Raw genomic sequence first — 27615 nt, 5'->3', positions numbered from 1 at the left:
TTAGAAATTAATTTTTGAATATACTAATAATCATCCTTGGAGGTATTCTTTGTTAAGCTTTTCCCATTTGAAAAATGGGGATTTTTGTTGTTGTTGTCATCAAATAATGTAGATATGTCTTATTAGTACAAATAAAAATTGAGAAGACAATTTTCAGCTCCCTTCAATAGCATCATCCTTGCACGTTTTGCCCATTAAAAAACAACGGGCATTCTTTGTTTGCTGAATATATATATTTACGTATAGCATTTCACAGAAATATTTTGCCAAATCATATAACAATTTACAACTTGCATACTCTACGTGTTCTCATCGTCATTGCTTTTGTTGTCGCAAAAGAATCAGAGAAAAGACATTTTCCAAAAGCTGCGAGCCTCACGTAGCACTTTGGTGTGCAGAAATGTCTGCACACAAAAACGCCTTGTTCTTGTTTCCCCCCAATATGGCTGACATTCCCACACACAGCGCCGTCCGTCTTGCTGCCCCGGGGGTCTTGGTGGCCTCCTTGTGACGGGAGCCAGCCCGCAGCCACCCGAGCGGGGAGGTCCCGGCGGGGTCAAGGCCCGCTCCCGGAGTCCTCGCGCCGCTGCGAGGGCAGCGCCGGGGTCACGGGGCCCGAGATTTACGGCCGGCTCATTGTCGCGGCCGCCGGTGGATTGGAAAGATCCGCGCGTTGCGAGGAGATCGTCGCGGACGATAGCGAGGGGGAGAAGAACAAGAGCATCCTTCTGCCGTCTCATCCCGATCCGATCCTCTTACCTGCGGCCCGGGCCAATCCCGCCGTCGTCTGATCCCGCTTTACGTGCGAGCTGCAACTGTACTTACACAATCGGCCTTTTCTTTCACGCTCGCCGCCCTTTGAAAGCCGAGCAGGCGTCTCCAATTTGCATCGATTGTGCCCGCGAAGCTCGCACGAAACGCCTGCCGGGGGGAGAAAAAGCCGAACCGCAAAAACACGAAGAATACTGTCAATCAAAGCTGACCTTTCATATAAATATGCCAAAATGACAGTACAGAAGTGTGATGTGTCAACAGCAGCAGGAAAAAATCTATCCCGTTGTGTCTCCCGCCAAACCTCACAGGGCGCTCGAGTCACATGACCCCCCGGCCCGTTAGGCCGTCGACGAAACACGCCGACGGGAAGTCGTCATCGGTGCCGCCCTACGCGGCGGTTCGAAGTAGGTCGCGAGACGCTGGTGGAGACCGCCAAAACGTTTTGGGGAGGGGATTGCGTAAGCAAGAAGGCCGCTGTGTGCGCCCGGCGGGGGGCCGGGGAGGCAAAATGGCACGCAGCCGCCTTTACGTGAGACATTCTCGCGCCACTGTCCTCGGCACACAGTAGCATTTGGACTCTTTTACCTCTAACCAAGTGCAATTAATGATCATTAGCCGCCCTGTCCCGCCTCATCGCCGTCAAGCTGCCCCGAAAAGACCCCGCCGGCCCGCGGCCAATCACAGGGCAGGAGCGCTGAGGCGTAGCGTGCGCTCGCTCATTCTTTCGCATCCAGCCGGCAGGGGCTCGTTAACGCTGGACACTCCTTTTGCTTCTACTGTCCTCCGCCTCCCCAAAAATATTGATTTCAATATGTCGAATATTGCCATTTAAATTTTGCAATTTTTAGAAAATGACTCTTAAAAATATTCAACTATTTTCCCCCTAATGTATGCAGCCTAGTGGCTGCAAATATATATTATGATTGTAGTATTTATTGAATAATTTAATTCCATTTCAAGTATGTGATTTTTTTTTTAAAAACTATTTTACAATTCTTACAAATATTTCACACAAAAAATCCATCTTGTTTGTAATGGGCAAATACTTTTAAGGTTGCGAAGAATACACCCAAGCATGGTGCCATTTAAATCAGGAGATTTCCTTTTTCTTTTGTAATTATTTCAAAAATTATTACTTGAGAAAATATTTTGAAAAATATTACATTAGTTAAAATAATTCTTTGTAAGGTTAAAATGTATGATGACAAAAACCTGAAAATAGTTGAAATTGATATTACATGAAATTATTTGTTTTAATTATTATCACTAGCAATGTCATTATTGAACAAAAATCCCTCTTGTTCATACTTTTTCCTATTTATTTGAATTCCATTTCAAAATTCAAACTACTTTCTTGACTCTTAAAAAGAGGATCAATCTTTCATGAAAAAGGCCTCCTGCTGATGATGGGCTCAACATTCTCGTGGCGCGTAGAAAACGTTCAAGGAGGAATTTTTGGGACTCATTCTAAAATGTTCTTTTCAGAATATCCATCCATCCATTTTGTGAGCCGCTTTTTTTTTTTTTAATATTACATTATATCAAATAATCCCCCATTGTTTCTAGTTGTCCCGCCAGACCTACTTTTCGGTGTCACCCGCACGCTGCCCCTCCCTCAGCATCCACCCCAACAGGCCACCCTCTCAGCTCCGGCGGCCCCCCGTGCGCCCCTCTTCCCCAGAGCAGTTGTAGCCGTTATTGTGGCGGGACGTGCGTGTGCGCCCGCGCATTGTTTGGCAGCCAGGCCGCGCTGAGCAACCACAATGAACTCACAACACTTTACCATCACGGCGACGCAAACGCAACGCGGCACGAGACCCGCCAAAATGACGTCAGCCGCCAAACGGCGCTGGCACCAAAATGAGCCGTGGTCTTTTTTTTCCCTCTTGCAGTGACTTCATGAGGTCGCTGGTCACCGACATGGACTTTCGCTCTCTGGAAGCACGACTCTTCAAAGTCAAGGTAACACTTGAGATTTGCCTACACGAGACCTTGACTCATCCCTACATACCACCCAGGCCAAACAGAACGACTTTACACCTTGACTTGGCAATATTGGCCGAGTCTACATAGCCATTGTGCAATATTGAACTACTTGACAACCTGACTCAACGATGTAGATCTCGTCGACACCTCAACTCAGCAATGTTGATCTAGTCTAGACGCTGACTCAGCAAAAGGGACTCCCCTACGTTCTACTACGACTCGGTATTACTCTATGGTGACTGCAATATTGACCTCTACACCTTGACTCAGCAACATTTGCCTACTTTTCCAACGCAAGACCGCTTCACTCCATAGAGTCGGACTGGAATTTAGGAGGTCACGGCTCTGCCTAGGCTGGGTTTTGGTTGTTGACATTTTTGGCCAAAGTTGCTAAGAGCTCCCAAAATAAAGCGAGTCATCTGTCGCGGGCGTAACGATGACGCAGCGTTCCCCAGCGGGAGGAAGGAGGCGTCTGCGTTTCCCTTTTCACAGATTAGCGCCGCCTTAATCTCATTAAAGTGCCCGCGGTGGACACGCCGTCCAGGCCGCCCCGCCTTGGACTTGGCGCGCACGCGCACGCGCACACACAAAAGACCGTCCGCCTCGCAGGTAGTTGAGCTTGATCGTGGCCGAGCTGTCAGGGATAGCGTTGTTATCCTGCGGGTTTTACAGGAGGAAATTGGCTAATTGCCAGGGTGGGGATTAGTGGCAGCCCATACCCCCCCCCCCCCCCCCCACCTTTCCCCGTCCCTTACCCTCCTCCTCCTCCAGCAATTATTATCCAGCCTGTATTAACTGCGCAAACAGGTGCACTCCAACAAGAGCACAAACAAGCCGAGGTAATCTGACGCCCGCCTGAGGAGCGCACTCGCACATAACTACACACGCACGCGCACAAAGTTTGCCCAGCCCTGCTTAGTTGGTCGGATGAGGTTGACATGATGTACATATGAATATCACTCATAATCTCAAAAATTGTAGCGGCTCTTCCTGTTCCTCCTGGAGGAGCAGCGAGCGGACTCGGGCGGCCGGCGAGGTTTCATCAGCGCCGAGCAGCTCCTGCTGGAACTGAAGGCGGGCGGCGTCCGCCCGGAGCGGGAGGCGGCCATCGCGCGCGAGCTCCGGAACCTTCCGCCGCTGGACCTGCTGGACTTCCTGGCCTACCTGCCGCTCTTCACGCTCATCCACGCGTCGGTCGTGGCCGACCCGCTCGACGACGCCTCGCAGCTCTGAGCGGCTTTGGAAGTCGTTAGATTGTACCTAATGAAGTGTCCTGTGAGTGTGTTGACCTGAAAGATCAAAGATGTCCCATGAAAATAACAATAAAGAAATAAAAGCCAAAACAAAACGAAACAGTCAGTGCAGGTTGCTGTCTGTGGTCCTGAAGTCTTGGTTCTAATTCGGAACCCTGACTCGGCAACGTTGACCTGCTCGACATCTTGACTCGGCAATATTGACCTCTCCTTAACCTTGCCTTGGCAATATTTGCCGACGTGAAACTTTGACCTACTTTACACCTTGACTCGGTCATAGTTGTCCATTCTCCATGTCCACTTGGAAATACAGTCAGTAGTTTTTTTCACTTTGTGTATGCAACGCGGCTCCCGTGCCGCACGGGGGCGGGCTCATCGGGGGTTCTCATGCAAATGCGGCGATACGACAATGAATAATCCGCCCATCAGATATTAGACGGCGCCATTGTCGGCAATTCGACACGGCCGCGCACGGCCGACGGACCCTAACGCGCTCTGACGGCCCGCCGCGCGCGAACTTGGGACTCAGACTAATCACCGCAAAAGTATACTTTCTTTATCGCTCGTCACGCTGACATTTAGCAGGCGTGTGGCGTTCAAGTAGCGCCGGCGAAATGACAAATAATGCGGCAATCGGCCACTTGGACGGCCATTGTTTTCATTCATTTCAGCAGGGATTCTTCTTGCGTTTGAATTCATTTGCATCCTGCCCTGTTTTTCAATTGGTTGGAACTGAAATGAAACAAGCACACCAAAGCGCTTGTTTTTGGGCGGCGGGCACACGCCGTGAGCTCCCGGGCCCTAACCCTCGCCTGTCAAACTTGGTTTGGCCCCTCTTGCGGCACACCACATCACTCACACTCTTTCTCCTGGTTGTGCTGCACCAAAATCGGGATTCCATTCAACTTGTGCACACTCCTGTTGTGTATTTACGTCGTTTCGGGGCTCACGAGGATGATTAGCGCCACCACAAAAGCTCACTTACAGCTGAACTGCAAACGATGAAGTGTTCAATTGTGTGTACAATGAGCAAACATGTCCCATTTGTGCTTTTTGTGTGTGTGTGTGTGCGTGCGTGCGTGCGTGTGTGCGTGCAGCATCCTTCCCGCAAAAAAAGCTTCCGAAGGACAAACAATATAATTCAGTAGCAAATCATTTATTGTTGCACTATAGAAGATATGTTCATCATCATCATCAACATTATTATTATTATTATTATTATTATTATTATTATTATTCGGATGATCATTATATTAACAATAGTTTCCAACGTGACGCTGGCTTGTTTGGACACTAGCTGCATAATAAGTTTTGATCATGGACAAGTTGACATATTTAAATAAGACACGTCGGTGTGGCGTTCAGGGAACAAGCTGAAGGAATAATACACGTGACATATATAGACTGATGTAAGCAAAATATATACAAAAACACAAAAAGATGTGTACAAAAAAGGTCTATGAATCTCTTTACATATAGAAAAATAGTTACTATATTTGCAAAAACAAAAGCAAAAAAAACAAAAAACCAGAACAGAGCATTTGATAGAATTTTCTCGAACTTGGAAGCATTTCCGGGCTGATTGGATTTAGCATAGTTTCTTTTGCTTTTTGTTGTGAATATGAAATAATGTGCTGCTCGTTTTTGGGGTGTGGTCGCCAGACCCCCTTCCGAGTCTTTCGCGGTCCTTGTTTTGTTTTAAAATCCAGAGCTGGGTGCTTCTCGAGCCTCCTCCGGACTGCATCCTTACTCCTGTGTGAAGGGAAACAAGGCTCGGTTCTAATCGGATGTCGGGGAGGGGTGGGGGGGGGGGGTCTTAGTTTAGGTTGTTCGGCCTTACCCGGCAGTAGGAGTTCAGAACCAGTTGGTGAAGTCGAGGAGCTCCTGCTCCTCCGGGCTGAGGGGGTCGTACGACACCTCGTCCGACGAGTAGGAGGACACGGGCGAGCCGGTCATGGAGTTCATGTCCGCCGCCGCGTAGGCCTGCGCCACGCCGGGCGACGAGCTCAGCACGCCCGCTTGGAAGGCGGCGCTGACGGCGTCGTGTTCGTCCAGCAGCTGCTGCAGGGCGCGGATGTACTCGACGGCCGAGCGGAGGGTCTCCACCTTGCTCATCTTCTTGTTGGCCGCCCCGTTGGGGACGTGCTCGCGGAGGGTGGCGAAGCCGTTGTTGACCAGCTTGACCCGGTTGCGCTCGCGCTCGTTGCGCCGGGCCACGGCGTGAGGCTGCTGCGGGGGCAGCGAGTAGCCGAACGCGGCGAAGTTCAGCCGGCGCTTGCAGCGGAGGAGCTCCGGGGAGGACGACCGGGGCCGCTTGGCGGAGACGGGCTTGCCGCTCGGGCTCAGCGGGACGCTCTGCGCGGTGAACAAGCAGGCGGGGGGAGCGAGCTCCATGGTGCGCGCCGACAATTTGAAATTCAACAAATAAAAAAAAGTTTCTAAAGTGACAGAAAGTTGAGGGAAACACCCCCCCCCCCCCCCCCCCAAAAAAATAAAAAAATAAAATAAAAAAAAGCAGAGAAGCAATTGATTGTTTTTTTCCCCCTCCCGCAAAGTTTGGACGTTGTTGTGCTTGTCGCTCGTGGAACCAAAAAAAGAAAATTGGGGTGAAAAAGTTTTTGGGGGAAAATAACACTTGTACGCTAACAAAAATATTGCCCAAAAATAAATTCAAATCAATGTTTAATTCAATGAAAGTTTTCTCTGTGCGTGTCTCGCTCGTGCCGGTCACGTGGTTTGACGCAAGCGTCTCCTCGGTGCGTGCGTCCCGTGTCGCGTCGCGTCGCGCCGCGTCGCGTCGCGTCGTGCATGGAGTGTGACCAGCAGACAAGAGACGGCCGCTTTTCAACGGCCGGCCGCGTGGCCACACCTTGGCTCCGCCCACCTGACGCGTGCCACTTGGAGCACTAAACAAACAGCGTGTGTGTGTGTGTGCGTGTGTGCGTTCTTTTTGTGTGTCTGCGACGAAAAACAAGTGCAGTGAAAAACATCCAAGTTCCCATCATACGCAGTGCATGATATAGCTAAATACATACATGCATACACGTCAGACATAAAAGCAAAATATTTCCATTCCCATTGCGTCGCCATCATTTCAAAGTGGCGTTTGTTTTTGTCTCTTTTTGTTTTGGTCTCTTTTTGTTCCACTTTCAACATCCAAGGGCTTGATTGTCATACGCGCCGTGAAAACACAAAAAAAAGGTAGCAAGCAGTGAGCGAGGAAAGTCTTACTTTGTTTGTCTCCCTCCATTTGTACAAAGTTAAAAAAAAAAAAAAAAAAAAAGAACAATTCAAAATAATGCAAAAAAAAATGTGGCATATTTTTAACACTTTTCATGCCCTACTTTCCTTGTTTTGTCTCACTTGTTGCATTTTCTAGTTGCTCAATATGTTCCTTAAATCAAATGCATACATTGTGGTCGTTAAGGTTGACATTTTAACGATATTTCTGCTCTGTTTTGTTGTTTCATGAGATTTTACTATAGTAAATATACTAGGATGAGTGAAATAAACCCTGTGAGTTTATTTCCAATTTAAATGTCATTTTTCAACTCATCTAAAATGTGTTATGTTCTAAGAGAGTATAAATATGCCCATCACAGCATTTCTAAAACAACAAATTTACACTTTTTGAGTATGTTCTGTCACTTTTCAAAAAGACCCTGCAAAACAAAACAAAAAAAAAGGTGCCAGACACTGAACCCTGAGTTTCTCCCAGTGGGCCTGCTTTTTTTTTTTTTTTTACACAAAAACACAACAAAAAGAGCAATGCTGATTTGTATACATATATGATATAATCACATTCTGTAAACATTAGAAATCACACAATTTTCTGTTGTATTTTGTTCCAAAAATTGCAAAAGAGAAGAGTTGCATCCTCTGTTGATGTTCCAGGCTGAAATTTTCCACTTTGATTGGAAGTGGTAGAGGTGGGTGGGGCTAAAAGGTATGCGTGTGTGTGTGTGTGTGTGTGTTGGGGGGTAGGGTGTTGGATGTGTGTGTGAGGGGGTGGGTCTTTGTGTGCAATTGTCTCCACTTGCTAGTGTTACAGTAGCGTCCAGCAGGCGCTGTGCTGTGTGTGTTTTTGTCGCTTTGGGAGAGTGCGACATAATAAGACTTGTCAGTCAGGGTGGAACAAAACACAGCAAAGTGGAGCCCCCGCCACCCCCACCCCTTCCACACACACACACACACACGCCCCCCTCCCTCATGCACCTCTGCACCCCCCTCCCTTTCCTATACTCCCTCCTTTATTCCTGTCCCTGTGTCCTGAAGAGGGATTGTAATAAATTGTGCAATTTTCTGCGTTGGTAGTGGCATTCAAAATCAAGCTTGCATTGAAGGAGACCCCCACTCTCTCACTCCACCAATACTGCCCTTTATTTCCCCCCCCCCCCCTCTTCCCTCCCTTTATTCCTGCCTCTGTGTTTGGCACAGCAAGGGAGTTTCGAAAAGGAGCGTGGGTTCTATTCAGGCCGGGCCCGCAGCCCCTCGCCACGGCCGGCCCCTGTGAAACCAATCCGCGCACTCTTCGCCGCTTCCAGAGTCCAATTAGCGCTTTGTGGGGACTTCCAGTGCGCTCGTGCACAGGCTGGCCCACGGGAGAGGGGGGGGGGGTCATCTGGGCGCCCTTCTCCACACGCTCCCTGGGACTGTTTAACGAACAAGAAATAGAATCACTAGTAGCTAGTAGGCCTTCATGTTCAATGAAAACAAGAAAATGCCACTGTGACATTATGCACTGTACCTGAATGCAAAAATTCCCATCTGAAAATTTTATATTCATAAGAAAAAAAAAACGTTTTTTTTTTAAACAGAATGCTATTTGTCAGGGCGAAATCCGCCAATCAGAAAATCCTGCTGATAAGAGGTATTGCATTTCAGCTACTGAAAAAATAGTACTGAAATAATGGTTCCATTAAAATCTATTGCACATAAAAGTTAGAGAAACATTTCTTTCTAAATAAGTGTTTTAAAACATTCAGTTCTTAAAGGTCAAATGTATTGAACTTGAAAGTTCAATCGTACTGTTGTACTTTGGCCGTGATTTTGGGGGTCGTACCACCAGAGGGAGCTCTTTCACCACCACTCATTGAGAATCACTCTTAGAGATTATTTGAAAAAAAAAAAAACACATTTATCCATCCATCCATTTTCTAAGCAGTTGATCTCATTAAGGTTGAGCCTATCCCAGATGACTTCCGGGTGGAGTACACCCTGGACTGCTCACCACACATACAAACAAACAACCTTTTTATGATTAGATTTGAATTGGATCATTTCTTCAGTGTAACTCACATACATGTTTTGGGAATGTAAAGGAAGTAGATTTGAACCTTGGACAATAGAACTGCAGATACGTAACAGAACTAAATAGAAAGTGCATTTGCATGCATACATTTTTTTGTGTTTAACTGCAGCTTCCTGTATGTCTTATAGAGCATCAATAAACAACAACATATCGAATCAAACGTCATTTTTACAGAACTTTTCAAGCACAAATGTATACCAAAGTCCTTCACAATGAAGACTCATTCATGAAAATGTTTTTTTTATTTTTTATTCTGAAGTCTTTTTAGAGCAAACAGTCATGGCCTGCTCATCTCATCGTCTGTGCATGACAACTTGTAGCGAACACCGCCCTCCTGTGGACATAATAGGTAAAAGCCAATTCGCGAATTAGTGCTTTCCGTCCTTCCTGCGATTCCGTACTGTGGCTGGTCACGTGACTTTGTTTACCAGCGACAACTGAGTTAGCGAACCACGAAGCAAAAGTAAGCTTGTTTCAATTTTTTAAAAAAAGACTTTAATTATTGCACGTTGGGAATCGGCTGTTGAAGAATGCCATAGTTGGGTTTTTTTTAAGGTTGTGTTTTCATTGAAATCGAGCAGCAGCTGACGAGCGGGTTTCTAATTGGGCTCCAGAAGCACATTATGAGGTCGCTGAACTACGTGCAGCGAGTGAGTTTGGACTTCACCGGCACGCTCTTCCCTCACGCCATCTGCCTGGGAGATGCCGACAACGACACGGTAACTTGTCAAAACGTTGCTTCGCATGACTTTTAGCGTTGAGTGTCCGGCATCTTTTTCGTTGCCACCTCCTCCTTTCCTTTCCTTTCCTTTCCTTCCTTCCTTCCTTCCTTCCTTCCTTCCTTCCTTCCTTCAAACCCGCTTTTTCATTCATGCATCCTTACATCCAACTGCTTTTCTGCCTGCCTTGGTTCCTTCCCTTCTTCTTTTCTGACGCTCCTGCTTCTTTCCTCCAAGTCCACTTTTTTCCTGTCATCCTTTCCTACTTCTTTTCTTCGCTGCCTTCATTAACTCAGACCCGCTTTTCTTCCTTCCTTGCTTGCTTGTTTTTTTTCTTTCCTTCGTGACCTTCCTATCTGCTTTTCCTTTTTTTCTCTTGCCTCCCTTCCTTCCATCTTTCTTTACTTCTTTCCTTCCTTCTCCCCATCCTTCCTTCTTTCCTCCCTCCGTTCTTTCCTTTCTTCCTTCATTCCTTCTTTCCTTCCTTTCATTCTCACTGCCTCCTTTTCTTACTCCTTTCCGTCATCCTCCCTCCCTCCCTCCCTCCCTTCCTTTCCCCTTGCCTCCCCTCCTTCCTTCCTCTCTTCCTTGCTCCCTTCCCTCTCCCTCCCTTCCTTGCGCCTTCCCTTCCCTTCCCCTCGCCCGAATGCATTTCGCCACTCGTCCGTCGGCGTCGGAGCTCATTTGCGCGCGCGTGCAGCTGAACGAGCTGGTGGTGGGCGACACGAGCGGCAAGCTGCACGTGTACAAGAACGACGACAGCAAGGCTTGGATCACCAGGAGCTGCGTGGGCACGGTCAGCAAAGCTCGCTCCGTTCATTTCACGTTCACCGCCGTAATAATTCCTCACCCAGCGAGCGTGGTCTTCCTCAGCTGACGTGCGTCGCCGTGGGAGACGTGCGCAACAAGGGCAAGGTACGTCTGAGACTCGAGCGCGCGGCCGCCGTCGCCATTGGGTCCTCACGAAAAGTTCGGGCGCAGAACTTTGTGGTGGCCGTGGGAGCGGAGGGCTGGTTCCACCTCTTCGACCTGAGCGCCGCCAAGGCCGACTCGTCGGGTCAGCACGAAGGTTTCGCCGCCGACGAGCAGAAGCCTTTCTTCACGCAGCACATCCCCGCCAACACCAAAGTCATCCTCATCAGCGATATCGGTACCGGCGGCTCCGTCTTGTTCCTCCGTCGCGTTCATTGCAGCCGTTTTCTCCTCAACGTTTCGATTCCCGCACGGCTTAGACGGCGACGGCCGCAGCGAGCTGGTGGTGGGCTACACCGACCGTGTGGTGCGAGCGTTCCGATGGGAAGAACCTTCGGACGCTTCCGACGCGGGATCGGGTCAGCTGCTTCTGCTCAAGAAATGGCTGCTGGAAGGACAGGTTCCACTTTTTTGGAAAATCTTTGGACTTTTCGTCAATTTTCCCTGTGGAAAGATTGCTGACTTTGGGGAAATCCGCTCAAATTCTATTGATATCTAGCAGCCGAATTCAACAACGTTGGCGTGTTTCAGGTGGACAGTCTGTCGGTGAACCCGGGTCCCGAGGGCCTGCCGGAGCTCATGGTGTCGCAGCCCGGCTGCGGCTACGCCGTCCTGCTCTGCTCGTGGACGCAGCGGGACTCGCCGCCCCCCTGCGACGCCGCCGACGGGGAGGAGGACGCGCGGGCCGCGTCCGCCGGGTACGAAAACGCAAGCGAGATCTCGGGAAATGTGAACAACTCAGTTAGTCGCTTTTGTCGCGTTGAAGCGACGGGCCCTCTCGAGATGTCGTTCTCCGTCTGACCACCGGGCGGATCCACAACAAGAACGTTTCCACGCATCTCATCGGGAGCATCGGCAAAGGTGACACATTGAATTGATTCCTTCGTACGTCATATTCTTCAGCCCATTCCTTGTTTGGGAATCGCCCAGTTATCTGAAAAATTAATGCGAGATTTAATTAGTGTGTACGCTCTACGTTGATGACGTGTCATTAACAGGCTCGAAAGAGGAGTCTTCTAAATGCGGCCTGTTTGCTCTCTGCACTTTGGACGGTAAGCGCATCAATATTTCACGACGAGCGGGATTATGCGACCTCCCCCGAGGCCGCCGGTGTGCGATTTAAAAAAAAAAAAAAAAAAGGAAATAATAATAAATAAAAATGAGACCCCCGGGATGAAATGGAATGACACCCGGGAGAGCGCCGACCTCCACCCAGGCATTTGGATGAAATGATACAGCATTTGTTCTGAATTTTCCCCCATTTTCCAATGAGAAATGAAAAGAAAATGTCCCCCCAAAATGGAATCGTAATGTGTGCTCGTGTGCTGCAGGGACCCTGAAGTTGATGGACAGCTCGGAGCAGCTGCTGTGGTCGGTGCAGGTGGACCATCAGCTCTTCGCCCTGCAGAAGCTCGACGTCACGGTCAAAATTTTCGCCATTTTGTGTCTTGATGTTTTGTACTCTCAGAAAGGAAGAACTCCAAGGTTCCGTTTGTACGATTTCAGAGGGACGGGCGCGAGGAGGTGGTGGCGTGCGCCTGGGACGGCCAGACGTACATCATCGACCACAACCGGGCCGTGGTGCGCTTCCAGTTTGACGAGAACGTTAACGCCTTCTGCGCGGGTGAGAAATGGCCTCCGTCTTAGCTTTCTTCTTTCATTTTTCATTCTTGAAATAGAATTTTATTTACTAATTTTAATCTCCGAAAAGAAAGGATCTTTCAAACGAATTACTTAAAATAGATTTTTAAATCATTGTTTTCATAGATGAAAAATAGTATTTATTAAAGTAATGTTAACTCCCAAATGGAAACCATTTGATTGATTAGTGAAGATAAAATGGAATCAGTCTCTTTTTTCCTTTTTTTTTTCAAACTTTTTGATTTCTATACATCTTATTTTATCTTTTATTTTATTTACATTTTTCAAATTCTATTTTATGATTCTAATTTGCATCATTGTAGCAGCTGGATGGATGTTTGTGTCATTGCCTTCAAAACAAAATGAAAACATAACCCACCTCATTCGGCCAACAGGTGGCAGCAGAGAGGTTCACATTCTCCATCCAGCTTGCAATAGATTATTTTTGTGCCACTTCAATATATAAAGCCAATTAAATATGAACATATTCGAATGTAAAGCATCTCCTTTAATTTTTCATTACCTAATTAACTTCTGAAATATAATATCCAATGTTTATTCATTTTTTTTTCAAGATTTATTACCATGAGCAAGTGATTTATTTGCTGGTTTAATATTTTTTTCCTCTGGTTTTGTGTTTGTGTGTGTGTGTGTGTGTGTGTGTGTGCGTGCGCAGGTCAGTACACGTGCAAGGAGGGCAAGAACAGCCCGTGTCTGGTCTACGTCAGCTTCAACCACAAGATCTACGTGTACTGGAAGGTGCAGCTGGAGCGCATGGAGTCCACCAACCTGCTGCGCGTGCTGGACGAGCGGCCCGACTTCAGGCGGCGGCTGACGGCGCTCGGAGTCGGTGAGGACGCGCTTACGCTCGCTTTCGTCGCCGGCCGAGGTCGGAGCTCACCGGTCGGGCGCGGTCAGCGGCGCGGCACCTCAGAAGGCTGCTTGTTAACGGAGAAAACGAGTCTCGGGAGACATGATTAAATTACAGTGGATGGGAAAAGTCTGCACACCCCTCCCTGTTCAAATGCCAGATTTTTGCGATACAAAAAAGGAGACCAAGATAAATCATTTCAAAACTTTCCTGTACAACCCAATTAAAAAAAATAAAAATCACCGAAAATAAACAACTGAGATAATGTGGTTGCACAAGTGTGCACACCCTCTAATAACTGGGGATGTGGCTTTGTTCAGAATGAACTGATCTGATTGGTATGACGCCATTTAAAGTGCCTCTGATTAACCCCAAATAAAGTTCAGATGTTCTTGTAGGCTTTTCCTGCCGTTAAGTGTGTCACTAGGCACGGTTTTAGCCACGCCCCCAACAATCCGGAAAACTGAAATGTAGAAAAAAATTGAAACACTATACCTCCACAAATGGAGTGCTTTGCACCTTTTTTCCGCAGTTGCGTTCATACGTGTATAATATATTCAGAAACAAATCTGTGAATTTAAGAGTGTATTTCTCTTTTTTCCAAACATTTTTTTCCGATTGCTTTTCCCATTTTCCTCTTGAGTTTTTTTCCTTTTTGGGTAGCAACCAATCTTGAAAACAATGATTGGCAGTTTTTCCAAATTTTAACAAAATGAATTTGTGGTGAGGGGTAAAAGTTGAGTTTTTTTTTTTTCTTTTCTCTTTCTCTGCTGCCTCAAGCGGACATCGGCATAAGTCGGAACTCCGGGAGGACCCTAAGAGGTCTTCGTTTGTGTCGCCCCTCCTCTCCGCAGGTGGCGAGGACCCGGCGGCCGTCAGATCTCTGCTGTCAGACGTCCTCTACAAGGATGCGCACTGATCTTCTTCTTCTTCTTCTTCGTCTTCTTCTTGTTTTGTGCATGCTAATAAACACTTGGCAGCACGCCTCCTCCTCCTCCTCTTTTTTAGTAAGCGGCCGCCAATCAAACGTGACAGGCCGGTGAAAGCGCTTCAGTCACTCCGCACTTCCTCCTCCGTCTTTCCCACGCGTCAATCTTCTTCTCCTCAAAGACATTTCGTAACCTCCGCCAGGATGACGGTCAGCCGCGCGCACGTGCCGGCGGATGGAAAAATAAAAACGACGACGCTCGTCTCGCGTTGACCCGACCTTCGATGTCATGTCGCCGCGGCGCACTGGAAGCGCGTTCAACGCAACGGTCGGACCTGTGACATTTTTAGCGGCTTCGCCGTGCACGAGCGTGTTTTAAAAGGGCGACGCCAGCAGACAGGAGAGTCGTACCCTCGTCGTCAATGAGGCCCGCCGATGCCGACAATACAGTTACTATTTCAATGAACTTTTATTTTTAATATATTGTTGTGAATGTAGCACATCCGCCTCACAGTTCTGAGGACCGGGGTTCAATTTTCGAAAAAAAAATTAAATATACATCAGATAGTCTATAACAACATTTATAAATATTAATTTTATGTACAAATGGAAAAAAACGTATTATATTTCTTATTCATCTCATTCAATAAATTGTTGAATCATTGAAAATACTAAATACTAAAATACAACTAAAACAATTTCACATATTCCAGTTTTAAAATTCATTCATTCAATTTATTCAACAATGAATAGGTTAAAAAAATATGAATGATACAATTCAAAAATGGCATGAATTATTTTATCATTTAAACGTTTTACATGCATGTTTAAATTATTGTTTGATTGATGGATTTAATTGAGTAATTACAATGATGGTTATTATTTTTACTTGATCGACAAATGACCTGGCCCGTCTATCCGATGTGAAGATAAAATGTGAGGTGCATCAATTTTCACACCCCTGAACAACTTTTTCTGGGAAGGAAGGTCAGGGGTTGGTTGTTTTTGAAATGTAAGCCCCTAGCAAGACTCTCCTTGCTTGTTTTGGACCCGTTTTGGTTGGCGAGCACGTTACGTAAGCTTGATCCGATGAGCAGCGACAGGCAGCTGCGCCCCTCGCCTCGGGAAGTTCATCAGCTGACACCGCCGACGAGAGCCGTTTCCAATACGTTGACCCGTATCATGCAACAATAATAAGCCTGTTATTGTGTTACCTATTATTGTGTTAGTATTGTTAGCTTTGCAGAGGCAGATTTCGGGGGGGTTTTGCGTAACATTTAAAAATTAAAAAATAATGCAACAAATATTACAGGACTCAGCAATGCAAATGCTCATTGGGCCGAATTATTTTAGATATTAAATGCTCATATTATAGCACCTTTTAATGCGGCGCACCCCCTGCATGATGCTCGTGCACCCTAGGGTTTGTGAGCATGTGTGTGAAAATATAGCGAGAGTGGGACTTAAAATGAGCTTTTCATTGTCTGGCTGGTTCACGGGTCTCTCTCTCTCTCTTGCTCCCTCTCTCTCTCTCTCTCTCTCTCTCTCTCTGGGGAGCGTTACATAAGCCTCGCGTACAGGCGGGTCGATCAATGTTGGCTTCCCTGCAAAGAGACCAGCTGAGCTTCACTAGTTACACAAGTATTGGGACGCGCACAGAATAAAGTTCCCATTTTGCTGCTACTTCAACTGGTTGTGCTTGAGAAGCAAATAGCTTTTTTTGTGTGTGTGTTTTTTTTTTTTTTTTTTATTGCAAAGGTATCACTGCTAGCTCACTAACAGGATGTGGTGAGACAAAAGAGAGCGAGCGAGGCGGCTCACTGAAGCGGGGGATTTTCTCTCGCACGCCTTCTCTTATTTTTCCGTTGTCGTGTTCGGCTCGTCGCCGGCATGAGGGGGGGGGGGGGAAAAAAAAAAAAAAGCAAATGTGCCTGACCAGCTCAATTTGAAGAAAGGAGAGACCTCACTAGCGGGGGAGGATTAAGGAGAAGATGGCTTGTGCTGGCTCTTTTTGGCCACTTCTTCAGTCTAATTGGAGCCAAGATACAAATTCTGCATTTAAATCTCTATAAAAGTTGAGTTCTAAGCGTTTCCTGTGTTATGGCGAGACATCAAACTTCGCTGCCCTGCTCCCCAAATTATACTCGGAGTTGTTGTTCACAAGGTTCCATTTTGGTAGCAGTGGGACTAAATCTGCCAGTAGCCTGTCTTTGAAGAACCCTTGGAAATAAGCAAAATGGCTGACTCTCTGTGTCTTCTCTGGCGTGGCTTCTTGAGACTCTCTTGCGCATCTATTTCTCATGTTGCTACGTGAAACTGGCTTCAGGGGAGGAATTTTCCCCCAAATCTCTCACCTTTGAAGAAACCCCAGAAATGGCCAAAATGACCCCGAAATGGTCACTTCAAAGCAAAATGGCAGATTTCCTGTCTCATTTCGGGCCTGGTTTCTTCAGACTTTTTTGTGGGCCAACTCATGATAGACACGCCTATCTTATTTCATATTGCCAAATGAAACTGGGTTCGTGGGCTGACTTTTTCTTTAAAACCCAAGGGCCAAGGTTCCCTGGAAGTTGGCCCGAAAACGTTCGCTTCAAACCCCAATGGCAGAGTTGCTGTGTCTTTTGGAGAATGGCTTCTTGAGACTTATTTGTGGGTGTACGCATGACCGACACACCTGCCAAATTTTATGTTGCTAAGTGAAACAGGCTTCTGGGGCTGAATTATTTTAAATTTTTTCCAACATTCCTGGAGGGGCTAGTATGGGAAAGCCCTCAAAATGTAAGCAATTCCAAAAGGAGTAATAATGTTGATTATTGCGAGCTGTTTCAAGTATTTGAGAGCCTCTCATGTTGCTAAATGTCGTGACAGCAATTTGTTTCCCTACCTCGGACGAGAGTCCTTATTTAGTCGCGCGGTCTGAGCTTTATTTTTTGCCGTTCATGGGAGTGGGCGTGAGCTAACCTTTGGCGAGCCACAAGATGTCTGCTTGCACCCAGATAAGAAGACATATTCCACGTGTTCCCTTTCAAAGGGGAAAAAGATGCATAGAGCTAGCCAGAATACATATCTTTTATTTGTCTGCCAGAGAAAATACTGTTATACAGAAGAAGAGCAAGAAGAAACACGAAAAATAAAATTCTGTCATAACGTCACTGGTAGACGGAGCGTGGAAGGTGAAAAGTAAAACGAAAAAAATTCGCATTTGCGCCAATTATCTGCCAACCGCAGATGTTTAACAATTAACATTTACGTGTAAAGCAAGTGTTCATCAATGTAAGCGGGTCTTTTTACGACATCTCGCTCGGCGCGAGACCAGAAGTGTGGCGTAGTTCCTGGACTGACCTGCGAGAGGCAGCATGGTGCCACGGAGCAAAATACAAAGAAGAAGTGAAGAAGCTAGGCTAGCTGTTAGCCTATCTGGTAAACGCATTTCGGTGGCGATATTATACGTGAATTTTTCTTTTCGAACTGAAATACATTCAGTTTACCACGATATTCAAATTGATTTAGATCGAGGATTTTTTATTTTTTTTTAATGTCAGGAAAATCATCATACTCGTCAATTTAACTGACTGACTGACTTGTCATCGTTTTGGCCGTTCTTTAGCTTATTGAAATAATTGATTTGCTTAACTATACATCTGTGGTTTTCAAGAACCTACCATGCTATTTGTTGTTTTTCTTAAAAACTAAATGAAAAAGTCAGGCGGCGCTCTTTGTCCAAAGTTGGCTAAGAAAAGCGTCGAGGTCTCAAAGGTGCTAAAATGCGCAAAATGATCACAAAAAAGATGCAAAGCTTTTGTAGATGTGACAAAGGCGGCGTGGGAAGGCAGCTTGTTTGGCAGCTCGGCTTTTTTTTTTTTTTTTTTTTTCCATCCTGTGTGAGCCGGAAAAACACACGTTACACACACGCTACACACACACTTCCGAGGTTCACGCCATCAGACGAGTACACAAACATGCATGCGGAACGCCACAACGTCATGCACGTGGAATGTTTTCGTATTTCCGAGTGTGACTCGGATATAAACGTCTGACGGACTATTTTTACTGGGAGGAAATGGAAAACCCAGTCGCACACCGAGCGGGACGTTGCATGATCTTGAACAGCAACAAAAAGGATCACTTCTCAATGGGACTGGACAATAATCATAACAAGTGCAACTAATCTAGATGCGATTTTTGCAGATAATCCAATAGTAACCTTGAATGAACTCATCTTTTTGATCGTGGAATGGTTTGAATTGGTTGAAATTTTAAGAAAGACTGTAAATTTGGCAAACATCTCTGTTGAATTTTTCCTTTTGTGAAGGAAATGAAAATTTGGGAATGTGAAAAATAGTTCCTAGGATTCCTGAATGTGTTGAATAATTTGAATCGGTTTGAGAAATATGAAAGGACGAGGTTGGCAAGTGTGCGACTGGCTCAAGGAGCTCACGTGGACACCCGTTAGCATGTCGATGCTAACAAACCGCTAATTGCTTTTTAAAATGATTTTGTCTTTGTGTGACAAGGAGGTAGCGGGAGGACAAAACACTCGATCTGCCTTTTCCCGAGCGCAGCCGCTTCCTGCCTGAGTGTGTCGTGGCGGTCGTTAGCTTGGCATAGCCCACTGCTAGTTAGCTCGCCTTTGTCAAAAACGTAGAATTGACAGAAAGCTCATGACTCATTGGCAGTGTGTTTTTTGGTCTAATGCTCAGCAAGGCTAGGCTAAGCTAACAATTGCTCATTCATATTTCGCTTTGCATTAAACATTCAGGCGAGGAAAAAAGTCAATCAGAAAACATGAATTTATCGCTTTAACAAGTGATTTGTGTACCTTTTGTAATTAAAAATTGATTAATTGATTGAAGCCCAATCACAAAAATTCCCTTTTTTGCTCAATGACCTCAATTGAGTCAATTAAAAAAAAAAGCTCCAATTAACACACATGGGCTCATCCAACGAGGGTAATTTTTCAGCGGCTAATGCTCGTCCGACGACGTGCAACACACGAGGTCCGACAGCCCGGGCGATCCCATTCCGCCGCGACGACGACGATGACGCGAGCACGGCCGCAGGGGGCGCTCACACCTTCTTTGCGCTGCCGAGTTTGTCGTCACTCAAGAAGGGAAGCTCCTCGACGACGCCCCCTAGCTTCAAGACCCGGCGGTTCAGGTCCAGACAGCACTGCGGAAGGCAAGTATGATCATATTACTTCGTCGTCGTATGTTTATTTGTATTTTTTGGACTATTGTCTGCTTACTCTGAGTCGGAGCAGAGTGTGCAGGCCGAGGCTCAGCTCGCTCAACTCGTCCTCTTTGAGGGAAAAGATGCGCACGGGTTTTGAAGCTCTTCAACAAAGTATACGTTTTAAAGTTGTTGTCATTGGTACCTTGGACCAAAGCAGAGCACTGGATCGTCCTGGAGCCCAGCTGAAGCTTGAGACCGCTCACCGAGCCGCTTCCGTCCCGGCCGGTTGCCGAGAGGCTGAGGGAACACGAGAACAACTTCATCTTCGTCACAAAGTCCAAACTGGACCGCAGAGCCAACAACAGGTAAGAAACCACATTTGAAAACACTTATGGAAATATTCCACAGTTCAACCTAACGTCATTTCATTTTGCGTTTTTAAAAAAAAATGATATTCCATTCAAATAATCTGTCCTTATTAAATGATCTTATGTAAAAAAAAAAATAATAATAATTTGTATCCACAAAAAATACAAAATATGATCAATATATATAAATTTACTTAAATAAAAATATGACATTATATTGTATCACTCAAATATTACTATATATCATTTAAACAAATAATCAAGTAAAACTAATACACATTTATAAATGGACTGTATTAAACAAAAAACATTAAAATATTATATCAGGATAACATGATATCATACCACTAACTTATGTATTGCAATTAAGTAATAATAGTAGTATGCATTATCATGAATACAATAAAAATCTACTGTTAATGTAAATACATTTACTATATTAATTTAACATCAAAATATAATCAATAAATTTTTCATTTAAATATTGTCATTGTATATTTTATGATTTGAATAATATTTGGGATAAAAGTGCAGATCCAGGAAATTGCGGCACAATAATTATGAAAATCATTTCACATTAGCGCGTCGCTGTCTTCATTTGTTGCGCCGTCGGCAAACTCGTAGTGTGCACTGCCGCCACATACAGGCCTGGAGTGGAACAGCATCAACCACAACATTTTTATTTTTATTTTTTTGGAAATAATGGTCAGTCTTTTTCTTGGTGCTTCTACCACTTCATTCTTATGTTTTAATGCATCTCACTGTATGTTTAAATGTTGCTCCTAAAGCTACACGAGTACGCTAATTGCTTGGATTAAAATGCAGATAATAAGCGAGTGCGTCGGGGTTCTTACCCGAGCCTTTGGCAGCAGGATGGCGAGATGCGGTTGTGCGCACTGCTGGTGTTTAAAGAAACCTTCACGTCACTCTCACAGCACTGCAGACGGGACACACACAGTGAAGCATTTTTGTTGTCAAAACACAAAATGGATGCCACATTTTGTGCTGACTTGTTGTAAAACTTTGACACTGATAAGCAATTAGTGGTTAATCATCTATAATGAATGGAGTTAAACATGAAACCATGATGCTGCGCCATCAAATATTAACCAGGCCTGTCAAGTCAGGGGTCACCAGCGCAGTACTTTGAATTCTTATGATTATTATAGCAGCTAAATCACCTTCAACATAGTCGGAAACTCAATAAAAATTTGAATTTAATTTTTGAAGGGTCCTGGATGCAAGCCCACCAAAAGCAACTCCCTATCCCCCCAAAGAGTACAGTTAGTTGTCCATTTTGGTTCAAAGCTGGGGTTGCCTGCCTGATAAATCAGTAGCTGGTCCACTTCAGCTCCTCGGCTTATTTTCCCCTTGGACAAAAAGGCGAGCAATTTTTTTTTCCTATTGTTTTGCTGTACTCAAGCTGAGCCTAGTTCTTTTTGTCCACAGAGGCAGTGCAGCTTATCAGCGACACCACAAAGGCTCACCTTTTTTTTTTTTTTTTTTTTCTTTTGTCTCCGTGCTAAAATCTCTCTCTCTTTTCTCGCCGGGAAGTTTAAAAATAGACGCTGGATGAGTAACCGTGCAACCACAGCATTTAGCAATGGTGCACATGAGCAAAGGCAAATGCTGAATATTGCAGAAAAGCTCCACAAATATTTCACTTGGTTGACTTATTAAATATATCAATAACGTGTGGATGGATGGTTGTTGTTTGGGCCCATACAGTAACCCTGGAAATTGTGAAAATTTCAGTTTCGCTTCGGAGCAGGAAATTTGGCAGGCATGTCTTTCATGAGTAAACCCACAAAAAGTCTGAAGAAGCCATGCCTGCCAAGACACGGGACGTCTGCCATTTAAAGGGCATGTAGGTCGTTTCCTAGGGTCCGCCATTGATGGACTGTTCATAGCGATTGCTACCAAATTTGAACCTTGACAGATGGATGACACTAAATTGTGAGATTTGTAAAAATAAATAAATAAATAAAAACATTCGATCAGTGCCGTGTTTTGATTGGTAGACAAAGGTTTTGGCTACCTTGCAGTGAACGAGCAGAGTCGTGAGGCGTGTCGTCTCCGAGGCCGCCGCCGCGTCGCCGCTATCGTCGTCGTCCGACTGGAGACTCTTCTCGCTCTCCTCGGCCGAGGAGTCGTCGGCACTCTCGTCCACGCCGTCCGCCGGCTCGTCCTCCTCGTCCTCGCCGGCAGTGCCGGCCAGCGGGGAGCGGACGTGGGCGGCGGGGTCTCGGGCCTCGCCCCGCAGCCGCGTGATGTTGCCCTCCAGGAAGCGCCGCTGCACGATGCTGTGGGGTTGCTATGGAAATAAGAGTGGATCAGTGTGCTGATGTGTGTCACAGATGTAATCGAGTCCTCTCATGTCTGCCCATGTCTCTGATTGCCTTTCAGCGCCCATCTGTGAAGAAGCTCAGCTCCACGCCGTCGTTGGACCAGGGAGTCGTTTTTGGCAGCCGTGTGACGGTAAGATGAGGAAGAGAGTGCATTGTCTGCTTGGCTGAGCACCAACAAGCCAAAAGACTCCCTCCTTCACTTCATTTTAAACCCTTTACTCTCCATATTTGAGGCCATTGTTTTTCATCTGCTGCCTACAGAATGCTATTAAATTAATACCTTCCATTTTTCACTACTGTGGCTCATACCTAATAAAGTGGCGACACTATGGTCCGCCTGCTAGCAGCTTGCTTCCTAACGTGATTTGTGGTCGGGTTGCAGACCCCCGGAGCACAAACAGACGACAATGGAGCGCCAAATTGAATTATATTCATAAATTGAATTTATGCCATTCGTCTGTTTTCCTGGACAGAGGAAAACACCTCAAAAGAAAATGTGATCAGTGGCTGGCTGCTGTTTACCTGTTGGTGAGTGAATAGCTGCTTATTAGCTGTTAACCAATTGTTAGCAATTACTGCACTCTTGACTGGTTAGCGATTAGCTTTTGACGAGGGGCTAGCCGCTCGCAGACACTTAGCTGTTGATCAGTCATTAACTAGCACTCTACTTAGCTTTTGACTTGTTTTACTCTGTAGCTAGGTGTTGACTAGCGAGCACTTCGCTTTTGACACACAACTTAGCTGTTGACCTGTAGTTACAATTTCTTAGCTATTGCTGTACTTAGTGGTTGACAATTTGTAGCCTGTAGCTAGCTGTCACTTGTAAAGTGAAAACTTGAAAAGTGCCAGCAGTTGGCTGGCACTTTTCATTTTAGCAACTGAAGAGCTACAAGCTGTTATTTAGCTGTTGACTAGACGTTAGCTATTACTGTACTCAGCTTTTGACTAGTTTTCTAGCCTGTTACTATCTGTTGGCTAGTTAGCATTTAGCGTTTGACAAGTAGCCATTAGTTATTTAGCTGTTTACCCTTCTTAGCTGATACTGCGCTTAGATGCGGCTGGTTGTTCGCCTGAAGCTAGCCGTCAGGTAGCTAGTTGTTGGCACCCTGTTGCTACCTGTCGATTAGTCAGCGGTTATCCTTCAACAAGTGGATAGCAGTTGATTAGCTGTTAACCATGTGTTAAGTTAACTGATACTGTGCTTAGCTGTTGACTAGTTGGTAGCCTGTTGATAGCTGCAGGCTAGTTGGCGCTTAGCTTTTGACAAGTGGACAGCAGTTATTTAGCTACTGAATCGTCGTTAGCTGATACTGTACTCAACTGTTGAGAGGTTGTTAGCCTGTAGCTAGCTGCCGACAAGTTAGCATTTAACATTTGACAAGTGATTACAATCCGTATCTATTTGCACGTCACTGTTGTTGGAATTGTTTATGCCGAATATTTTTAGCGTCTTCCCGCTATTGTGCGTCTTCCCGCACAAAACAGTCTCACTCCCACGTATACACAGTCTCACTCCCACGTATACATTGATGCTACACAGCTAATTGTCCCTCGGCTAATAATACAAATGATGCAGGCTGCATTTAAGCCGTCTAGATTTTTGAGCTGTAAGGCTTCCTGTGAGTGTGCTTGACTTTGAAGTGCTGCTCTGCTCTGCTCTGCTCTGCTCTGCTGCTGCCTGCTGGGAAAGCTCACATTTGGAGATGAATATAAAACACCTGCTGCAGGATTAAGTCAACTCTGCACCATCTGCCCGCGTGCGGAACATCTTCTGAACACCACGTTCCCTTCAATTTACGCTGGGCAGCGGGCAAGCAGCAACATACCTGGGGGTTACAGCTTGTCCTGTATGGCTTTGTTGCTAGGTAGAATTTGTGGGACACGTTAAACATTTATCCGTACATTTTCTATAGCGCTCATCCTTGTTAATATGGCGAATGAGCTGGAGTCTCTCCCGGCTGACTTTTGGCAAAAATTGTCAAAGGTGCCATTTTTTTGCACAAAATGGTGGCGTGTCGTTGTGTGTCACGGGACTTAGACGTTGACTTCACAAACACGCAATTCCCACACGTCTGTGCTTTTTACGTACATTTAACGCGCATACTATTACATAATGAAGCGGCCCCCTCGGGTAGCACGTGTCGTCTGTGACCTGGTCTCAAGACGGCGTTTCCCTCGCTTTAGAGTGCGGCCTTCCCCCCCCAAGTTCGCTGATGCTAGCCGCTCAGCACCTCGGGCGAAAGAGCACAAAAACAAACGTTGCGTAACCAACGCTGCTGAATTACACATCGGAGCGGAAAGGCCAGCGGTGGATTGTTGATGCCCATCTCATGTTATTGTTATTGTAGGTTGGCTTTTAGCTGCCAATTAGGACAGGATTATTGATGTATTCGTATACAGTGCATACGGAAATATTGACAGCGCTTCAAGGAAGTGACCCTTCTGTTTAGCTCCGCCTATTTAGATACCCTACTCCCGTACGTTATTTTGCTACTATTCACACAGAAGTCAAGTATATGTGCTAAAAGGATGAAAGAAATAGACATGATAGATGCGTTCTGAGACTCGCAGAACTCCTGACGAGTCATCAGTATGCTTCCGGAACCTTCTTTCTTGTCATTTAACGAGTTTTTCAAATGTATTCAGCAGCTAAACAGCGACCCAGGCTCCCGTCTAATGGAGGACAATTTTGACTCCCGCCGGCTCAAGTCGTCAACGCCACGCTTGACAGATTGTATTTTTTACCCCTCAGCGCCGAGACGAGCGTCATTCCAGATAATTGGTTTTATCACGAGAGGCGTCCCGGGTGCCTTATGTAGCGGCTGGGGCACAGGCGGCTAATGGATGACTCGCGTGTTAAGCTCTTCAAAGCTAATCGAGTTTTAGCAATTCAAAGCGAGAGTCATGGTATTTCAAATTTCCTTTCCTGGAGACTTCTTTGCGCGCCCCACGCAGGAAAAATAACCCCAGCAATTCCGTGCGCGGTTAGCTAGCAAGGATTACCAAAATATATAATGCCAATACGCTGCACTATTCAATTTTTATGACATTTCCACACAAAGGGTTGCAAAGTGATTAGAGCTAAATTGGAGTTCTTGGAGCTAAGGGAGGCCGATGTTAGCTTCCAACATTGGATTCTGAAGTTAGCTTCCAATGTAAGCCTCAACATTACCTCTAACATCCGCTTCCAACATTACCTCCAAGATTAGCTTCAGCAGTTAGCTTCCAGGATTATTTCAAAGACCTGGTACACACATAAAGATAATTGGGCTGTTTTTGTCTCAATTTATCCCTTTATCCCAAGCGCCAGACTATTTTATGTCTTATAAGATTATCCTATAAGATTATCATTTGGTGTGAGGGGTGGTAGGAGCCTCTTTGTCTCGTTAATAGGGTCCGAAACGGTTCAGGCCGACAATCTCAAGTATTAAATGTGTTCAATATTTACGACCAGAAATCTTAATGTGTATGGGGAAATCCGACTACTCCTGAGTCATGACCACGTGAATCATGACGTGAAACAGAATGTCGGGAAACATCGGCGCAGCATATGATTCTTTTTCGTTTTTGTTAGATCACATTTGATCATGCGCGATTTCTGTCGTGGAGGACTTGTTTCTAGATCGTGGTGGAACAGAATCTTTATGTGTGTGGTGTTCTGTGTTGAGATTACCGGAACAAACCACACCATATCACCAAAACTGTTAAATCTTCACGTGTGGGGTCTGGAGCAGATAAACAATCTTTTAAGATGTTCAAAATCCTTATGTGTGTACCAGGCCTAGCGTTAGCGCTAATGAAGGCCGAGGTTATCGCCAGACGTTAGCGCCAACATTAGCTGCCTTCGTGACGTTCCCACCCTTTGTCCAGCCCACAAAGATCCTGGCCTGCCTGTCAGAACCTCGACTGTCATCTTTCATCACCTGCCCTTTGCAATCAGCTGGTGGCCATACTCAACATTTTAATTACCACCATGAGTTATTGTTAAGCGTCCTTCGGTCCCTTGAAAGGCGCTATATAAATCTTAAGCTAATATTAGTGACGCTAGTGTTTTTTTTTATTAGAATAAAAGAGAAGTAGAAGAAAATAAGTGAGCTCTCCCATGCTGACCGCTACTTGCTGCTTGCTTTAATAATCATGGAGAGGCACCGGTGACATGGACACTAGTTCATGATTGATGTGCGTACTCACCAGGTCTTTGGACGTGCCCAGTCTCTTGAGACCGTCCAGGGGCAGCAGGTCAGCCGAGTCCTTGTGCGTGAACTGAGTGGCCTGCTTGAGACGGCGCTGCTGGTGCAGGATGGCTTCATCCCGGATGGCCAGCTCGCTCTTCTTGGCCTCACTCATGGTCTTCAAAACTGGAATCCCGCCTCCCCCCCACCAAAAAATAAATAAAAAATACCAGAGAGAAGTAGGAATGTTGCCCTTCAAGGAGAACAGTGTATATTTTTAGTGTTACTCCGAGCTGATGGTCTGGTTTGGATGAGCATCCTCCTGCGCGTTTTCGCTTCTTTGCCTCCTTCCGAGCGGATTCTCCTCCCTCCCTCGCTTTCTCTCCGCCCTCGACCCTCCTCCTCTTGTCAGACGGCGAGGAAGAGCAAGCGTTTGCTCACTTGGATCTCGCGTCGCGGTGGATGCTTGCAAATTAGCCTCAGTGGTCCCGCTGTGAAGGCGACGTGCGACCTCGCACGGCCTGAGCCGATCAATCGTACAGCAACGATTGATTCAAACGTGTCACACGGATTCTCTTCCGCACCAGTAAACACTGAATTAAATGTCTGCGTTAATGTTAAGATGCATTTTTAGATAATGACTCAAGTCTGGTGTGGATTTTTAACATGTATTCTTGAGTCCTTGTGAAGGTGGAGTTAGGTTTGGATTCTGGGTGGTGTTTGTCGCCCTCTGTTGGCCACCTTTAAACACTACATGCATTTCTCATCCGATTTTCAGTACTTTTTTTATTTTTAAATCATTTCCCCCCTGTACATGTTTTTTTTTTTGACTGGCGGAGATGATCATCCATAGATTGTGAACTTGCATTGTTGAGTCTTGAGGATTGTGATTTAGCTTGGCTTTCCGGGTGGTTCGTCGCCCTCTGTTGGCCACTTGCTCACAACGCCACGTATTTCTAACCATCCAGAGCTTCCTTTTACATCTAAGTTAACTTAGATGTATACAGCACCTTTCAGGGGATCAGAGGTTGCTAAATAAGTCGTCTAATTAAAAAATGTTTAATTGACAACAACACAGAGACCCGAGCGTCCACTTTGTC

General features: G+C 45.8%; 4 protein-coding genes and 1 long non-coding RNA gene across 16 annotated transcripts in view; 3 read left to right on the top strand and 2 right to left on the bottom strand.

The window, feature by feature from the left end:
* The window catches only part of LOC133472104 (uncharacterized), a 32329-nt gene extending 28222 nt beyond the window's left edge, over nt 1-4107 (top strand). For 4 of the 7 annotated variants that reach the window (XM_061762463.1, XM_061762465.1, XM_061762462.1 and 1 more), the window contains 2 exons: nt 2667-2736; nt 3742-4107. In XM_061762463.1, the coding sequence (XP_061618447.1) occupies nt 2667-2736; nt 3742-3993 (322 nt within the window). In that variant the 3' untranslated portion in view covers nt 3994-4107. The remainder of the gene's footprint in view (nt 1-2666; nt 2737-3741) is intronic. The other 3 variants (XR_009786584.1, XM_061762464.1, XM_061762466.1) reach the window with 3 other exon arrangements.
* A 1046-nt stretch (nt 4108-5153) lies between these two features.
* Nucleotides 5154-6814, bottom strand: ascl1a (achaete-scute family bHLH transcription factor 1a). The gene is made up of 2 exons (XM_061762068.1): nt 5854-6814; nt 5154-5765 (listed from the first exon to the last, which is right to left on the bottom strand). Exon 1 carries the CDS (start codon nt 6405-6407, stop codon nt 5868-5870), a length of 540 nt encoding a protein of 179 aa, XP_061618052.1. The 5' UTR covers nt 6408-6814; the 3' UTR covers nt 5154-5765; nt 5854-5867.
* Nucleotides 6815-9732: 2918 nt separating this feature from the next.
* Nucleotides 9733-19556, top strand: itfg2 (integrin alpha FG-GAP repeat containing 2). Of its 5 annotated transcripts, none has more exons than XM_061762013.1 (12): nt 9733-9787; nt 9864-10043; nt 10744-10839; nt 10917-11193; nt 11276-11415; nt 11547-11713; nt 11782-11876; nt 12014-12067; nt 12347-12438; nt 12522-12639; nt 13333-13506; nt 14308-16012. In XM_061762013.1, exons 2-12 carry the CDS (start codon nt 9948-9950, stop codon nt 14568-14570), a joined length of 1572 nt encoding a protein of 523 aa, XP_061617997.1. In that variant the 5' UTR covers nt 9733-9787; nt 9864-9947; the 3' UTR covers nt 14571-16012. The 5 variants fall into 5 exon arrangements, with proteins under 5 accessions (XP_061617997.1, XP_061617999.1, XP_061617998.1 ...); XM_061762016.1 differs by having other exon boundaries at nt 9742-9787; nt 14382-14509; XM_061762017.1 differs by lacking the exon at nt 9733-9787 and having other exon boundaries at nt 9887-10043; nt 10917-10958; nt 11025-11193; nt 14382-14509.
* On the bottom strand, nt 17507-27538 carry nrip2 (nuclear receptor interacting protein 2). Of its 2 annotated transcripts, XM_061762026.1 has the most exons (6): nt 26535-27538; nt 22034-22309; nt 20850-20932; nt 19830-19924; nt 19701-19753; nt 17507-19624 (listed from the first exon to the last, which is right to left on the bottom strand). In XM_061762026.1, exons 1-6 carry the CDS (start codon nt 26688-26690, stop codon nt 19523-19525), a joined length of 765 nt encoding a protein of 254 aa, XP_061618010.1. In that variant the 5' UTR covers nt 26691-27538; the 3' UTR covers nt 17507-19522. The 2 variants fall into 2 exon arrangements, with proteins under 2 accessions (XP_061618010.1, XP_061618009.1); XM_061762025.1 differs by having other exon boundaries at nt 19701-19924.
* On the top strand, nt 22209-26600 carry LOC133471911 (uncharacterized). Its single transcript, XR_009786443.1, has 3 exons — nt 22209-22300; nt 22402-22473; nt 26538-26600. It is a non-coding gene; the product is annotated as an uncharacterized LOC133471911 (long non-coding RNA).
* Nucleotides 27539-27615: the final 77 nt, after the last annotated feature.

This window comes from Phyllopteryx taeniolatus, chromosome 22 (assembly GCF_024500385.1).
Source record: "Phyllopteryx taeniolatus isolate TA_2022b chromosome 22, UOR_Ptae_1.2, whole genome shotgun sequence".
In the NCBI taxonomy this organism is placed as follows: Eukaryota; Metazoa; Chordata; class Actinopteri; order Syngnathiformes; family Syngnathidae; genus Phyllopteryx; species Phyllopteryx taeniolatus.
This window is presented reverse-complemented; position numbering and strand designations above follow the sequence as displayed.